We start from the raw sequence: 19,299 nt of genomic DNA on the forward strand, positions 1-19,299 counted from the left end.
AATAAAACCTAAAATATTTTATTCATATTTGATTCTAATATTAATTCAAAATAGCATTTTCCTATTACAAGAAAAATACTCAGTGTGTTATTAAAAATCTGCTAAAGTGACATGAAGCACACTGCAAGGTCAACAATAACATGTAGTATAGAGCTCTGTTAAGAAAAATTTAGAGAAAATCATGACAGGAATATTGCATTTTAACAAGTGATTAATATATATAGGTCAAAAGTTTTTAAGATGGAATTTCTGTTTTAAAGTATAATTACACCCTTTTGGGCTAAAGAATAGGTAGATTTACCATAAAGATGATTAAAGTGTAATTTTACCCACTTTGCCACATTTATTGTTGTAACATCAGAAAAAGACAACAAAGCGGCATTCATTTCTGCTTCAGGACAGTGAGCTTTGGTGAAATGTTTTTTGCAAAGTGACTTTATTGTGATAAACCTCATCTTTCACTTGGGATTCAATATTCTTATCCTCTTTAAGCCACCACAATGGCATACCAAATTTTGCTTCTATGCAAATGTACAAGGTAGTCAAAGAATGAACATTTTAAATCTTACAACTAACATTCTCGATTCCAAAGTCATGTCAAAATTATGACATGTATTCCATGGTACTAAAAATTGACCTTTTCCATCTTTCCTTTCTCTTTTTAAGCTATAAATTTGACAGGAAGAAATGTAACTAAAGCCAACAGTATTTTAATAGAAAAGATGCAAAATTTTCCAGATCATTTCAACATCTTGTTTCTCTTGGTTGCTTTTCCTATAATTTGTCTGTTTCTTAAGTTATATGATTGTGCTTATTTGCTGTGTTTTCTGGCTGTGAAAACAAGATAGAGCTGGGCCCACATGATTTACAGCTGAAGGAAGGATGTAAAGAAGATGGAACAAGGCTCTTTTTGGTGATGTCCAGTGACAGGACAAGAGGCAATCCCTTTCAGCCTCAGACATTTTGTGATTCTGTGAGTAGTGATGGGATGTCTATATACCAAATTCTTTTAACAGAGATCAAATTCAGACTATGAACTGTCTGCATTTATTATAATTCATGATAGCAGTAGGCAGCTGAAATATTTGTGACATTGGTCACAACATTTGTAACATCCTGCACACAGTAGTATTATTTTCACTGATTCAAGGCCTTGCTCTCTTGGAGGTAAATATACTTTGCAGCTCAACTTGTTCAACCTGCTTTTAAGTAATGTGGTATATTTTTGCAAAGATATAAAATTAAATAGCATGAATTCAAAGCACCTGCATTAAAAACAGTGCAACAGAGCAAACTGACATAGAACAAAGTGAAAAGTCTGAAAAGACTAATCAACTGAGGAAACAAAGTTCAATACTGTAACAGTAATGAAGCTGATTTCAAATTGTGGTGGGAAAATAAAAGACTGTTTCTGGTAAACAATACAGTAGTATAAAAGTTACTGCATAAGTTTCTTTACAGATAAAGGGTATGTTGTCTGTGCTAGATATTATTTTTTGTTTTGGTACCACTGAATGTCAGTACTTAATAATAAGGAATATAACTACAAAATTCAGGTTTGGATGAAAACCGGTATCAAGAAAACCATCTCATTTTTGGAAGACACTTTAAATTATTTAAATGGACTTCATTAGAAATTATTTTCACAAATGGTTGATCCCATACAAAAATGTAACATATTACTGAATGCAATATGTTAGTGATTGTAGATTATATTCAAAACCACTAGTCTTTGTGTACAGTGAGGAATCAGCCATTTTTGGACCACCCAGCATATCTTTTAATTGCAGTATCAATATTGAAGCTTGGGAGTTTTAACTGAAAGAGAGTAATGTGAAAACTTGTAATTGCAGCTACAAAAGACTGCAAATTAGGATGCTTCCCAGGTACTATGCAGAAAAACAGAGACTTTTCAAAAGAATATCTTAATACATTTTTTTCCAGTAACAGGAGGATTCTCTGAAGAAATTTGCACTTGGTGACAGAGAGAAATCAAAGAGAACAGCATCTTACACCATGTGTACACCTATGTGTACACAATTAAGTGCTGTGAATATTTCGGTGTTAATGACAGTTTGAATACAGTGAGAGGACAACTTTAAGGGCCAGTAGAATGCCACTTTAAAGGATCATAGACTGCTGCTCATTAACGTCATTTTCAAATAATTTTCAAATTAGCAATGCCTCAGTGAATCCTAACTACAAATAATACTATGAAGATAATAAAGCATATCAAACATGTAAAAATTATGATTTTTTGTTCTCTAATGGTAGCCATTGTAAAGAATAATTTGCATAACCCAAGAAAGTGCCTCTCATCAGAAATTTTCTTCTTTTAGTGAGGCCTGTATTGTGCTTTTTAAGATTCTCTTATATCCCTAGCACATATTTTTCAGAATAATTATGTCTCAGCTAAAAAGACAGAAAATTCCATATAGAAATGTAAACATCTGCATAGGAAAACTGTAACTTTGAAAAGCACGTAACAGTATTATCAACCTGAAAATGACACGGATTTGTACACTTACCTTTCTAAAGCCCTTAGTTTATCTCCATGCTGAAATGACTCAGAGTATCTCCTGATTTCTATATTTTTTATTTAGTTCTATCATGCTTTTTACTAAAAAAAAGAAAACACTATTTCTCTATGTATGATAAATACATAATCACTATAGGCATAGCTTAATACCTAGTACCAAGTATATATAATATATGCCATCAGACAGAAGTTTTCAATCAGTTACTATTATTATTATTATTATTATTATTATTATTATTATTCAATACACACTGGGCTTCATATGTGTAAACAAATGTTGCAGTTACTGAAATCATTCGGAAGATAGTATTTATAATGGTATCTTTCTTTTTCAAGTAAAGTTTTATTTAATTTTCATGCTTAGTATAAGAAAAATTAAATACAACTAATTAAAAAAATAATATTTAGGAAGAAATCCTAAAAAAAAGTCTCTGGATTCCCTATGATTCATGTCCCTCAAACATTTATTTCAAATAAAAGGCAGGGTTAACTGTGCCCAGTTGCCATCAAACCTGATAATCTCTTCCTGTCCTGGAGAACTGCTCTTATCATCAAGATCAACTCCAATAGACAACAAGGATAAAGCACAGAAACTCTGTGCTATCTTACTGCCGGTTTGTCTCTGATAAGGGTCAGTAAGTAAAAGGGTGAGACAGTGACACCAGAGCACTCTGCGTCTCCATTAGGCCAGTTTAACTGCTCTGGCATTTAAGGATGTGATGGAAGCATGCTCCTTTGCTGATTACACAAACTGTCAAAGGTATTAAAATTTATAAAGAAAACTGCTATAGTTTTTCTATTAACTTACAGAATGCCATAGGTGTATTGATTAGTCCTATCTAGAAACTATACAAACAATAAAGCCTTGCTTATTTATTTATGTTTTGATTTTAAAATAGTTATTTAGGTTTACACTAGAATACTGTTAAAAATAATAAAAATTCTGCTAAAAGGTTCACTAGTGATTATGCAAATAGCTGGCCATGCCTGAAAAGAATCTTCTCAACGCTGGCTTTGAAGAGGACATAATTGAAGTAATTGAAATGAAAATTAAAATATTTTGAAGAGTTTCAAACAATTTGGTAAATTAATATTTGGAAAAAAATCCTGATGGGAACATTTGCAATTACAATTAACATGCTGAAACAATATGACTTGTAAAATAATACAAGTCATTTATTCAATGCTGACTTCACAGAATCTAACAATTCCTCGTTTTCCCGTTTTACAATGAGAATACAAATTAGTTTAGTTTCTGAACCTGTACCTTTTGCTGAAAGCCTCTAGCCTTCAACATACAAAATAACTGGAATGAAGAATAAATACGATACCTGCTTCATCAAAGAACACATTTGTAACTTCGTCTACCAAGGCAAACATCTGGACTTAAACCAATATTCTATTTCATTTTCTCATACACTATATGTGTATGAGACATTCAAAATTATGTCATCCATAACCTAATGAGAATATCTTACTTTAAATTCTTATCATCTGTTCTAAAACTTTCCCTCTGAAAGCTGCCTGAGATTATAATAATGTATTCTTATCAATCAAGAGGTTTGGTTATGCCCTCTAGTATGAAATCTGTGTTGCTAACAAATTCTTAAATTTTAATTTTTCATGTTTCATAAAATGTGGTGCATCTTCTATCTCTCTTCTGATGACAAAAGGTATTAATATTTAATTTTAAAGCAAAATGACTACATTAGCTTAACCTAACAAGGTATTTCATATCACTCTGCATAGAGTACAAAAGGATTTTCCAGAAATTTACAGGAAAGTAATTGAACTTTCATTTTTATCTAGTAAAATATATTTTTCCTTTAAATACAAATATACTGAGTCATCAGCAGTGCACCAGTGCATTCATTAAAGAAACAAATACAGTAAATTAGTATGTTCTCAGAAAATCAGTATTTTTCAAAGTTTCAAATCCTTTCCTGTGTCTCTTTATTGAAGGGTAGCTACATTAAAGCTATTAATAAATACTGTAATTATTTCTTTGGTCTTCTTGGTTGGCAAATTACTCCATTCCTAACATCTATTTACAACTTATTTTCTATGTCATAATGCATTGATTGCCTGCCAAAAAGTGAGAACACAAAACTGTATACTGAAGACATTTTCAGAACCCCTCAAAGTCACTCTGAGAACTCAGGAAATCACTTTGTTGATAGCCTGCAACCATTACTTATCTTTCTGTGCCACAGACCCTGTTCCAACTTCTATTTTCCTTCTGGAAAGTCTTTTTCCATTCAGAGTCTCTCAAATAGACTCACTCAAGCTATACTGCAAAAGTAGAACAAATCTAGAAAATCTCTAGCAAAACAGAACAATGAAATATAAAAGGATTTTTTCATTTGTTTTCATTTTCTTGAAGACATTTGCTTCATGAATTTGGAGAACAGTTTGAAGAGACAATTTTCAATGAATTTTTGTATATTTCGATATGATATCTTCTATTTGGCTTCTAAAACATCAGACTCTTCTCTAAGCAAAAATAATCCCCTTTTCTCTTGGATAAAATTCAAGAGCTTTGAAAGCAGCCTGTCTAAAAGAGATTGTCACAAACTTCTGAACTCCAGGAGGGGTTATAAGAAGGGCAGGAGACTTGTTGGGGATTAGAAAAACAGAGAACTAGAAAAAAAACGGAAGACTTTGTTGAATCTTAGAAGGCTAAGCTCAAGACTGAGCTGTTGCTCAGATCAATCATTACCTTATCCCACCAAATATTTTTCACCCACAGCAGTCTCCACTAGCCCAAAGATTTGAAGTTATTAGGCTTAGCCTTAAGTAAGTGGGTAATACCACTGGAATATGATCTCAGATGTAATCTTGTCCTTCTCAAATCAGCAACAAGGTTCTTGTCAACTTCAGAAAAGGCAGGATTTCACCACAGAATTCAGTATAACTACAGAAGGACACGCTTTCTTAAATTATGCAAGTTTAAACATGAATCACCAGAAAAAAACTGACCTTCCATTAAGAATGTACTTTTTTTTACAAATTTAAAAGAGAAAACAAAATATTACAACTTACATTCAATATCAAGGTACATGCTCTTTTGGTGCCCACCAATTCTACTTGCAGCTTCACAGTCATATCTGCCTGAATCTGATAACTTCACATCTTTAATATGCAGTGACGATTTTCCATGCTGCCCTTTGACTTCTATACGGCCATCTGGGCTCTGTTTACATTGATTCAGGAAAAAGAAAAGTTTTATACATATATGTATGTTTATGTATATTTTATATATTAAACACCATTGATAAGTATGACTGAAGGAACATCTTCATGTATGGTGAAGTTATTACTGACATCTAAGCAACTTTTAAATTTGTCAAATGAATTTTTAAAAATATAGAAAAAGATGTTCTGTTTCTTGGCACTAAAATTAAGGGAATAAGTACATGCTTAAAGGAACATTGTCAAGGTAAACCACAAAATGTATCCACTTATTACTGGAATAATGAACTGCATACTCAACACCTGTTTATGATCTCACTAACTTCGTTACGGTGCTGCAGTAAATGAAATGTATGCATGTAAAATCATAGTACTTAGATTGCAGTTAGCATCATATCCCTTGTTCTTAAAAATGTAACTGTGAAACTGAACAGAAATACTGCCCCTAACCAATGATCAAAACACAAATCCAGTCATAGATTTATTTTCATTATTCACATTTCCTTGTCACAAGCTCACAATTATTAAAAAACATGATGCATAAATACAACTTGAATTTCTGAATTTAATTTCTGTAACATTACATGGAAAAAGGCAACGGAGAAAAATGAATATTGGCTACTGATTTTCTAAAACATACATTTTATATTTAGCAACTTCATAAAAATCCATATCCGTTACATCTCCCCACTCCTTCCCCAAAACGATTCAAATGCGAGAGTATAAAATACTACAAAAAGCTAACTAGAACAGTTTAAAAAATCCAGCACTAGACACTTGGACCTTCATGAAGTAGTATACCTGAGGAAAAAGAAGTTATTTTAAATCTGGTTCTCTTCTTTACTTGTTTTGTAGCTTTGGGAAACTTGCTTTACTTATTTGTTTCACATTTTTGATGTGAGGGGGGAAAAAGCTGATAAAAAATACTAATATTTACCTACCTTCATTTTTGAGGAAGGTGGAAAAAGGAAAAAAACCAGTAACTATTTCATTGTATTACACTTAAATCTGAAACAAATTTTAATGTCCAGTCCTATGAAAATATACACTCAAGTATACTACTTTTTACTCTAAATACTTACCAAGTGACTGATATTTAACTGATTGAGGTTTTAACTATCTACAATTGTTTCTTTACTGAATACAGGGAAAATGTACAATATTTAGATATTAAAATATTTCACACAAAGCAGTCATAAAAATATTCTGTATATCATAATTTCTATGTAAAGAAAGGTATTCTGATTACACATCAGAATCCAAGAACGCTGATTTTTTTTCCTGTGCCACTGGAGAGGTATGTATATTAAAGTTATGGAATTCTAATGCAGAAGCAAACCTAAAGCCCTCTGGATTGGTAAAAATTAGTAACTAAGACCACTTAGTAATCTCTTACGTGATATCTAATCCTGAAAATTCTATCTTCATTATACCTTTTAAAAAGGAAAGAGAAAAGTTATGAAGTTACTAATAAACATTTTACAGTACTGAATATTTATATATTACACATTTTGGGGGTTTGGAGGGATTTCTTGAGATAATTAAATTGCAATTTTTTTAAAATAATATATTAAATATTTTTCTAATTTCTGATATATATATACAGCACGTACTTTTTATGACACGGTTAATAACAGTATTATTTATCAGTGGATTGTTTTCTTCTTTTTAAAAGCATTGAGTATGTAATACAATAGTATATCTACATTATTCATACTTAAAATGTACATACAGTTCAGTGGTTTTATTTCTGGTTTTAACTTGATGATAAATATTTTCCTAAGAAGTCACATTTGAAACTGTGAAAAGACATATGCTGAAACAACTTGTGACTGTGAATCACAGATACAGTACTAAATCCTCTATTAGTGACTCATTAACAGCTGCACACCTCCCCCTCCCCAAAGCACTAAGGTAGCTCCATACAACAGGCAGTAGTAGCAATAAAGTAAAGGTATTTGGAGAAAAATATTGTCTTTGCCCTTCCTTATTGTATATCACAAACCTACAATGAGGAGCCTATTTTTTTATTAGGACCTTCTCCCTGCGCAATGGAAAATGCTTTTCTGTGAAATTATATTGATTTATAGCTGTAATAACACATTGTTTCACCATGATTTTAAAAATTAGATCAGGTTATTCAGTCAGTTCAGTTTTCTGTTTCTAGTAACAGGTAGTTAGAAGCATACATGAAAAAGAAGAAAAAGAAAAGAATTAAAAAATATATGTGTTCCAAAGAGTAATTCTTCACTTGCTGAAAAACTAGCATGTGTTTGTTGTACATTTTGGGTAATGTGGTCAACAGGATTCCTACAAAAAGAGTTAAATTATTTATAATCCTCACTAAAATCACTAGAAGTATTTTTGCATAAGTATAACATATGCAGTGCTATTTTGAATTTGATAATAAAGGAAAATTTTAACAGTTCAATACTAATCCCAAATATTGTAATTCACTGTATAATACACTACATATTTCACTGCAATTAATTCCATGCATTCCAAAGCACAGATAGAGAGTGCTAACTGATGTTTAAAACAAAACAAACAAATAAAAACCAAAAAGTAAGCAAAGATCCTTTAAATTAAACAGGTTTAACAGCAAATTCTAAATTGATATGTACACATATGGTCTGTACTCAAAATAACTTTCTTATGTTATTATGTATGAGATAAAAATAATTTATAAAAGTATGGATGGCATAGTATATATTAGGTTTATAGTTAGGGTAAAAAAGCAGCCTAATAAACACTGCAAATTACACGGGATGTTCATGACCCTATTGTCTTATTCTCACTATAAATATATAGTAAGAAGCATTTGGAGAGGGATCTACTAGGTTAAGTGAAGTATACAAAATTAAATAAAACATAAAACACTTGTAGGCAAGAACATATTGCCTAAATGATCATGGAAATACATATTTAATGCAGGTAATATCTACTTTTTCAAAACTGTCTGAAAATAATTACAATTATCTCTTTGAAATTTCTTATAAAGTACTGTAAAATATATAATAAGTTTTTTTTCTGTTGCATTGCTCAGAGTGCTTTTTATCCTGTGGCTTCTTCATGAAAAATTAAAGAAGCCTTGTTCTCTGGTTCTATTCTGCAGACAGAATTGTGTACAATTTCATTATTTTTTCTGCAAGCATAGTGCAATACCAGATTAAAAATACACTGTTTGTCTGACATTCCTGAACACAGAAGAAAACAAGAGCGCCATTTTTGACCAAGAATAAATAAATGAATACACAAATAAATAAATATATAAAAATAAATATATAAACACATACATAAATAAATAAAAGACAATATTTTGTTGTCCACACCTGGAGAGGATTGCCAGAATAACATGGGGATCAAAATACGCAAATGAAAAATGCTAGACATTATGATGAAATTACACACGGACTTCAAAAACACTAATGTGATAGTATTATATTGCTCTATGTTTTAATTATGTTAATATAGATTGGAGTAAGTAAGCCAAGTCGTATTATGACATAAAAGGTATAATAACAGTGCAGTGATGCTGAAGCACAGCTAGGAACCAACATTAAGAACACAGCAGAGACACAGAAGTTGTCTGTGGCAAAGAGCACTGAAGAAGCTGGCACAAAAAATTAATATGCAGCGTTAGTCTGAAGCAAACATTGAGACCATGCTAGTTATATTTTCCCATCCTTTTAAAGGGCGTTATCAAAACCAGAATATGCTGGCAAAGCAGAAGTCTACATTCATACTGATCCACAACGGAAGTCTTCTAGTGTAACTTCGAACAGCAAATACGCAACATCAAACAGGAGCAGCTCTAACCCTTAAGACTGTGATGACCAGAACTCTGTAACCCTTGGTGAAATCTTTCTGAGGCTTATTCCCCTCCTGCACTAAGTATGGAAACCACACATCAGCACAATGTCTGGCACTGTACCGCACCTAAACAGGAACAGGAAGAGGAAGCGCACATGGGAACTTGAAGTACACTGCACCTGCACAGTAGTCCACAGTAGAAATCCCCATGAGGAAAAAAATTAGAGCTGCCACTGGTGAAAAATCAAAATACAGATATATTCTTTACAAATTAATAATGTCAGTAACTCCCAAGTCTGTCTGAAATAGTAATAATGGATACCTATTAAACTGGATTTTTTTTTTTTTTCTTTCTAAAGTTACAGGGGAGAAAGGTAACATATGTACTAGGGTGTCTTCTGCTAGATTAATAAGTACATGTGCTTTTATTACTTAGTGTTATAAAAATTACAAACATAGACAAAACAGAAACCTAGATCACCAGAACAGTCTCTGTTATGCAATACTCTTGATTTATGCTCATCTACTGAATCACTGTGTACAACCGTGAGGTATGAATAATTTGTGACATCTGAAAACATACATGGTCAACATAGTTCCATACAGGTATAGATATTGCTTTAGAAAGATCAGTGGGCAAGTATGTTAACAGGTGCTTATGCTGTAAGACAATGGAAGGATAATTTCAATAAACAAACCACTGTGTTTTCTGAAAATGCTAATGACAAGGTCTTCAAAAGTACACCTTTTTCACAGCATTTTGGAAATCATGATAAAATCTTAAGAAATCTAAATATTTCCATCATTAATGTTAAGCAGACAACTTCATAGAATTCATAAATAAAAGTGGGGTTTGGAAGCTTTTGGCGGTGGTTCCTCACACCCAGCCCCCCACCTCATCACCAGCAAAAAGCTATATCACAAGTCACAAATCTCCAACAGAGACTTTGATAGGTATAGCTGGCTTTGTGACTTTACTCACATAAACTCAACATTCCCTAAATTAAGAATTTAACTTTTCACCTTTTGTTTTGAATAGTGCCATTGTTAAAGAAAACAAAACTCTTCTATACAGGTCTCCAAGTAAAATTATCCATAATGACAACTCTGAAGTATCAAAATGTGACTTGTGAAAGAAAAAAACACAAATAGTGACAAATTCCCTAATATTCTTACTCAGAATTTATGTACATTAACCCTAATGAATTCATAAAACAGGAGCTATCTTACTAGGTGAGATTAGTTCTACAGATTCTGTAAAAGTATATATATATACTTTATTATGATAAAAATATTGTCATGCTATATATTTTATTTTACTACCTGACTTTTTCAGTCATGCTTTTGCCTCCTGAACTTCTCACATGATTTGCAGTCCCACACATGATTATTCCCAAAATCATGACACACTGATGCTGACCTGACTGGTCAATTCACAGCTCCAAAATCATGTTCCAGAGTTCCCAAGGGATTATCAGAATGGTGATAACAGCGTACTGCAAGGTTTCTGCATGCTGAGGAGTTATGCAGTTTTCAGAGTATGATTGTTAGAGAGAAAAGGGATGTGATGAGAGTACAACATCCACAAAGAGACAAGAACAGCTTTGGGACAGAATAACCTATTCAGGTACCGTGTAGTGTTCAATCTGCACAATTCCATTGACATTGTAGTTCAAAAAGTGTAATATCTCAGGAGAGGAGAATTAGCTGATTATGATGTTTAGAAATTGTCATTCTTTTTCAATTGTAGAAAGCTGTACTTGGGGAGAGGTGGATGGTGCGATAAGTGGTTGAGTTTGATTTATCATTTATCCTACTTCCACAGAGGAACTGTACCACCAAATGAGATGAATTTCTATGCCTGCCAAAACATGCATTTTGAGTTGGCTGAAAGCAAGAGTGGAAGGTGAGAACAGATGCAGAAATTGGTGACTTGTTTGTAGCTGGATTTTGATAATATTACTTGGATGGTTAGAGCAGCTGTGACTTTATGTTGATTATCTTCCCTCCCACAAGAGTTCATTGTTTTGCTGACGAAGTACTCCATCATCCCCTGAAGAGCAAGTGCAAGACTGCAAGCAAAAAATCCCTACACTAAAAATGTATAGAAGTTGAATACCTCTATTTGTTTTTCTTCTAAAGCTTACAGCTTATTTGTGACCACAGTGCCATTACTCTCCATTTGCTACAACAATGCACGTCAATCCTGCCTGTCACACATTACCAAATATGTATTCTGACACCTTGTGTTCTTTAGTGCCATTTCAGATATGCATTGCACGTGTTAACAACAGAAAAGTTGAAGAAACAGTAGCTTAGAATTGAGACTGTCGTCTGTTTTGTAAAACACGGTGCAATATGCTCAAAAAAGTATTTGGCAGAACATGTAACTTGAGTAAAAACTGCAGGACTTTTTAATGTTCCTCCAAAAGACCTGCTGCAGATGTACACGGTAGAATATCCTCACACTGGGGAAAGAGCAGGAACTCAGAAGAGGAAAAAAAAAATCTCTTTGAATTTTATGCCTGGTTCTTCCTTCTTCAGATCAAACTGTCAAACAGTGCCAACTCATGATGTCATCTTGGGGTCGTGTTCCGAGTATACATCACTGAATTATCAAGGAGAAAACAAATACTGATGAACAGAATCATCACGATTAAATATTTTTTTAGAAAGTCTTCTGATTTTGTTTTGTGTTGATATCCGTACAAGAGGAAAACTTCAGATCACACACTTCAGGTTGACGTATATGTGAGATTTAAGCAGGTCAGAATTGCTTATAAAACTGTTCCTTGAGACAGCATGAAAGATAAGAATTTCTGACACCTAACATGATGATACTAAATGATGATAAAATTCCAGATGTCTATTAAAATTAAGTGACCAGCAATTCCTAGTCTGAAAATCTACCTTTGATGATGAGAAAGGGCTGTTAGTCACAACAGCCATCATCGTGTAGAAGCTGATGGAAGCTCCCTTCTGGATTATGGATGGTATATTCACAATATTTCCCATTCTCTTCAGGTAAATGTATTTTATCCATGCACCTGTTGGAGACAGCAGAAAATTCCATAGTATTGCTACGTGCATATGCCTTAATGTCCACTGAATCAGAATAATGCTACAGTAGTAGCATTATTAGAACTGCAGCTCATTAAATATATATGTCAGCATGCTGAAAACTCTGAATTTGTTAGTTTTGTTTTTTTTTTTCCACAAGGAAGAAATTACTGAAGAACCTATTGTTTGTAGATCTATAGTGTAACACCCAGGAAGTCACCAAAAATTATTCTTGAAGAAAATGAAAAAAAGTTGTTTTGATTTTCTGTTCATCTGCAGACATAGTAGTTTTAAAGAATTCAGATTGGAAACAGTAGCAGTTTCTATGCAGTTTGTTAAAAATGTATTCTTGAAAGTTTCATATAACTTTTAGAAATTATGAACTGATATTTGTTGGATTCATGCTGGCATTGCTTTCAAACTTAAGTTGTTATGTAATGAGATGACATAGGATAACCATTACAGCAAGCCCATTCATTAAGATATGAAACAGAAAGCTGAACTTTCCTTGATTGGTTTTCACTCACAAAAGAAAACAAAAGAAAAATAATAGAGAAAATATGATGATCAGCCATACAAGATTGCTTCCACTGAAGATGCAAATCACAAGAAAGAAATGGTTGATGGTTATTAATGGTAAAAATCTTAGTGTTGTATGAATCAAGCTTTTAAAGGAAAACAAGCATTATTGTTGGCAACAATAATAACAATAGTAACAACAAACAAGTATTTATAATGGGAATATTATAACTGTAATAATTACATATGTACCTTGCAATGAGAAATACTGATTCACTCAAAAATACTGTATTTAATGTTTTTATTCCTAAGGTTCTTGCTGATCTAAATCTACTCCAGCACTGCTATGATGCCATTAACATGGATGACACAGATGGATTCAGACCAGCAAAATTCCCAGGAATATGACTATTTAAATACAACATTCTTATTCCGCACAGGCCTCATATAGAAAAGTCACTAAAAATAATGATTTAGCTATATAATTATGTCTTACTTTAGACAATCAAGTGTTACTGTAACTTGATTCTTTGGATAAATGAGAATGTGTCACAGGTGATTATACCCCAGCTTTATAAATCTTTAAAATGGTTGTGAGGCACTAGTAACTTCAGTGTAAATAGGAGCCTCAAAGGGAAGACTAGCATAAGCACAGGGCTCGAAATACGTATCAGTATGGGATTTAGGATGGCTCAGACTTAAAACACTAATTATGATCTGCCAGAATTTATTTTTCAGTGGTTACTCAATCTCTGTGCATGTAAATAAGAATAATCACTATTAAATATATACAGCATCAATAGCAACAAATATGGTTATTCTAATTAAGAAATTCAACCTGGTCCTATTTCTGAACTGACTCCTAGTTCAGGTTAGTTCAAATCTGAATTAAATAATACTTCAGCTGTAGAAGTGACTAGTACAGACATTATACTACCGAGTTACACCAAACTGCCCATACAGAATGAGTTACAAAACTCTGAAAGAAGGAAACGTCAAGCACAAGGATCCCATCTTTCCCTCAGGCAGGGATTATAGCCCAGAAAGTGTGATTCTCCTAATACTAGTAAAGATTCTGCATTGTTCCAGCAGTGCAGAGTCTTGAGACTTGCCAGAGGTTGCTTCGGTCTAAGGTGATTTCAATTTGCTTTGATTGCAAGTCCCTAGTCACCAGGTAATTACACGAATTTGTTTCCACTTAGCTCTGTACTAAGTACTATGTATGGCAAAGGTCTAGCCAACAAACATTAGCTCTTTATCTTAATTGGGACTGGAGGAGACAGTTCTGTAACTTTAATGACTAACAAGTGAAAATATTAAAAAAAAAAAAAAAGAAAACGAAACCAAAACAATTTGTAGCTAGAAACCCATGAAGTCAAAGCACGTACACAAACTGCAGTGCAAAATGAACAAAAATAACATCAAGTTGACCCAAGGCAGGGAATGAAGCACAGTTTCGGTTTGTTTTCTTTTTAAGGGGTTGGGGTGGGAGGTTAAATCTTCTGCATTTTGTCTTGGAGAAGAATTTAGATTGCTAATAATTTGTCAACCCTTCTCTACCCTTTTTTAATTACCTTCTAATTAAGAAAAATAAACACTGTCAACCTCATGTCTTAGGAGGGTACTGGAAGGGTGACTATAATAATGAAAACTAGTAAACTTCAGTATAAAAAAATTTATGGTATCTTTTTCCCCATTATTACTTAGATAACTTGGATTAACGTGTTCATATAATTGTAACTGGACTAAGAACAAATGTTTGTTTTGTTTAAACTGATAAAACAGTACTTGGACTGATAAACTCTTGGATAAACACAAGTTGTATGCCTCTCTTGCTCACAAAACTCCTCTATGAGAATATAAAATAACCTTCAATATGACAACTACTCCAAGAATTTCAAACTGACCTTAATGCATGTATATACACATTTATTTAATTTTCATAGAATTTAGGTTCAAGCCATGACACAGTTTTGCAGGAATAACTGATGTGGTGAAGGTATACAGTTTTCTACCACAGAACAGCCTATACAAAGCTGCACATCATGCATTCTCTAAAGCATGAAAAAAAGGGAGGGAGATCACTGCTTGAGTTTCTCTTACTGGTTTGTTCAGTAGTTGTATGCAGCTTGGGAGCCTTTCCAGTTCTCTGTAAAGCTGATGAATACCTTATCAAACTTACTATGGCCAGACAGCAGATATGAAGTCTGCCTGGAAACTGGGATAAGGTGGAGCCCTACATGGGAATATATAAGCAACAAGGCTTTCTTAGGTGAGGGAAAGGCACAGGAAGCCAGAAGTGCATAACTAGAGTCATGAGGAACAGGGGAATTGCCTGCAAGAGAATACAGATCCAGACCTTGCAGATCAAAAAGTGTTTGCTCACAAATCCTGTAGGGTTTTGCAACTGAAATCAACAGGAAAGTATTGCAGTTGTAAGCTAAATGGCAAAAAGGAGCTAACCTGGACATACCGGAAAGAGCATTGAATATTTGTTCTCAAGTAGTTTTATTTAATCAGTACAATTGAACTAAATATGTTTCTAAATTTATGTACGGATATAAATAAAAGATTATGCCGAACATATCAGTCAAATTGAGTGGAAACTATTATGAAAAAATGTGCTGGTACTGGAGTCTGAAACAACTTGGAAAGCAGAGATTGCAACATGGCAGCACAAAAAAAACCCATATATTATTCTGCTAGGAAAAATATCAGTGAGAAATGAAACCCTAAAACCAATCTATAGCTTATTTTCAGTTGGCTTACACAATTTCCTACTCAAATGTTCAATTAAGGAAACTCAATATATTATAAATTCAAATAATCAGAAGTTATGCATGGTACATTGCTGAAGAAACAGATCTGTAACAGCACATAAACTGAAGAAACTATGTAGATAAATTAATCACAGCCAAAAAATTAGTCCCAGCTCTAGGATTCTCAGGTATGTAGGCAAATTGGGATGAAAGATGGACATAGAGGAAGGTAATTGGTTTATGCATGAGGAAGGAGAGGGAAGAGAGGAGTGAGAAACAGCCCTGCAGACACCAAAGTGGGAGAATAAGGTGAGCAAAAAGGCTCCAGGCACCTGAGGAGAGTTTCTCCTACAGGCTGTGGAGAAGATTACTGTGAAGCAGGCTGTCCCCCTGCAGCTCATGGAGGTCCAAAGTTGAGCGAACACCCACTGCAGTTCATGGAAGACCCCATGCTGCAGCAGGTGGTCATGTCCTGAAGAAAGTTGCAGCCCGTGGAGATTCCACTACAAAGCAGGCTCCTGGCAGGACATGTGGCAGATGGGGGACCCACACTGGAGCAGTCTGATCCTGAAGGACTGTGCCCTGTGGAAAAGATGTCTGCTGAAGCAGTTCTTTAAGAACTGCAGCCTTTGAGAAGGATGCACATTGACATAGAGGAGACTGTGGGCAGCAAATGGTCTGTTGGTAGGCTGCTGGTAGGGTAGAGTTTTCTTTCTCTTGCACAGCTACTACTTTCCAAAGGCTTAATGAAGAAACAAAGTTACCAATAAAAGTGCCTAAAAAATAGATTTGCTAAGGCTATCACATGATTCACTTCAGGATTAAAAATAAAATGAAAAAAAGCAACCAACTTTGATGCCTGATTGAATTGTTTGCAGAGTGTCTCAATTGCATAATCAGACACAATTGAAGCTGGCTACATAAACTGTTTGGCCTGCAGACCTATGTAATATTACAACAACAAAAATATTCTATGATATTTTAAGTAGAAGCTGTTCACAAAAACACGCAGGTGAAACTGGTTATAACAATTTCCTCCAATAAGGCAAGAAGACTTGCCCCTTACATTTTTCCAACTCTTCAAATAAGAAAACATCCTGAGAATAATTTACAAAGACTGAGATTTGCACAGCTCAGAAAAAGAAAGAAATCTCCTGGAAAAAGTTAAAATATACTAGATAGAGATATCTATGTTTCCTATTTTGGAGTGAGTAATTTCAAACAGATACGTGAACCTTCATGAGCAAGAATGCAACAGAGTTCTCATCATTTCAAAAGAAAGGCAAATCAATTCACTGACACTGCAACACTACTACTTTTTGTGCAGTGACGATAGCATACATAGGGAGTAAAACAAGAAATCAGATTCTTTTTATTAACATTTGTAAGCTGAAGCAAAGTTAACAGGCTTGAGGGATAGCAGAGCTGACCTTTCACAGAAAAAGGCAAAATAAACCCCAAATTCTTCACCTTTACCTATTGCCTAATCATGAAAATTATGAAAAACTCTGCAAGGTCCAAACAGTTATGATTTGCATGCTGACATAAAGTGAATTCAGACTTGGAAAAGAATTTAATTATTGGTCTGAGCTCTGCAATATTTAGAAACAATGTCATACGAAGTTTAATGGGGACACCACTGCAATGGTAGCTAGATGGAAGGAAGCAGAACTCAAGCTGTTACTGTAGTCTTTATTATAAAGTTAAAGATTCAGGATTTTTGTACTTGTGGAAAGCAGAATAGCATAAGGTATTCCAAAGACATTTGGTGAATCTGTATCAAATATATATATAACACGGTATCATTTAATATATCTTAAATCCAACACCAAAGTGGCAAATTCTTGTTCTTTGAGGTATTTTGGTTGTTTTGGGTTCTTTTTGGTTTTGTGTTTGGTTTTTTTTTTTTAATTTTTTGTCTTTTTTTGATAACCAGTTAACCCACACATGAAGCATTGTCAAAACTCTGCACCAGATAACTGGACTGTGACCTCTGCACTGACTTCGTTCATTCGACATGTTTAGATCACAAATTCTTCAGGTTAAAGATTGTCTTTTAGGACACATGATGCATACAGTGGAGCTACTATCTCATCTCAAACCCCATCTGTTAGTGTCATCTGTATTCCACAACAGGGGTTGAAATGGAAATTATTAACAGCATTGGTCAGCTTTGCTATTTCTGCTAGAATTAGATACTAGAAAGTAGAGCATGAAACTCTTCCCTCACACTTCTGCAGCACGCACAAGAATCAATGACGGTTTTGTATCACAGAGTCGGGATAAGCTCTCCTTCGGGAATCTGTGTAGATATGCGTATGCATGTCCAAAATCTATTTTATAAGTAATTACAGCAAATCAAATCCAATCACTATCCTTCCTTCTGTTCTACAAAAAGCAACTCTCCTCCTGCTTCCTCTTTTTACTGGGAAAAGAGCCAGGGCTGCAGGATGCAGAGGTCTGTAGGAATATGCCATTTTGAATCACAGATGAAAGGGACGTGGCCAGGTTGGCTCATCAGTAAAAGGACACGCAAAGCTGGGGAGTCAGAGACAGAGGCACACAGACAGAGTGCATGCACCAAGCAGAGTTTTGGCTTGACTCTGCAACAGCAGATGAAGCTCCATCTTGGACTAATCCTCAGTTTCCATTTTCAGACCTTTAAGAGCGAGTCAAACACCTTCTGTCATGCATAATCATTCATCTATTCAGGCTTATCCACTTTCATGTATGTATGAGTTATAAACCCATAAAACGATTACAGAAGTCATCTAGTGTGACCTCCTGGAAAACTTTCCATTTAAACTTAATAAAGAGGGCAGAAAAAGGGGAAACACACCTTTTTTTCAAATTCTTAATGAAAGAGGGACCACAGACTGTGTGGTAGATAGTTCCAAAAGCTAAATGATAAAAGGAGTGAGGAAAAGGCATCTTTATTTCTTGTTGGAACTCACTTGGCTTCAACTTTCAAATACACACTTCTGATGTACTGAAAAACCTTTATCAAAGCTATATTTTCTTAAGAGATAATTATAGCTTTCTTACTCATTAATATTATCTTCCTTAAGTCTAGTATGGTTATTTCTTTGATCTATGACTTTGGTACATATTTTCTTTTTTTTTTTTTTTCCACATAATCATTTTGAAATTAGAAAATGTTATGTCCTGATTAAAAGATCTATCTATTATTTAAAAGAAAACATTTTTAATCCATGCAGACCAAGAATTATTTCATATTAAGCTTTCTTTTCTATCTATATAAGGTATATAAAGTAGATGATCTTTAAGGTCCCTTCCAACCCAAACTATTCTATGATTCTATGATTCTATGCTTGCACTTCAGAAAACCAAGAATAACATGAATGAGGAGCTGCATACTAAAAGTAATAAAAGTATAATTAAAAAATAAGAACAACA

At 33.8% G+C, this 19,299-nt stretch overlaps 1 protein-coding gene across 1 annotated transcript in view; it reads right to left on the reverse strand.

Annotated features, from left to right (window-relative positions):
• NCAM2 (neural cell adhesion molecule 2) overlaps positions 1–19,299 on the reverse strand; it is a 271,224-nt gene that overhangs the window by 73,918 nt on the left and 178,007 nt on the right. Inside the window, exon 10 of the mRNA XM_054061402.1 lies at positions 5,582–5,732. Within this exon, the coding sequence (XP_053917377.1) occupies positions 5,582–5,732 (151 nt within the window). The remainder of the gene's footprint in view (positions 1–5,581; positions 5,733–19,299) is intronic.

The sequence above is a fragment of the Cuculus canorus genome, chromosome 1 (genome assembly GCF_017976375.1).
Source record: "Cuculus canorus isolate bCucCan1 chromosome 1, bCucCan1.pri, whole genome shotgun sequence".
Lineage (NCBI taxonomy): Eukaryota > Metazoa > Chordata > Aves > Cuculiformes > Cuculidae > Cuculus > Cuculus canorus.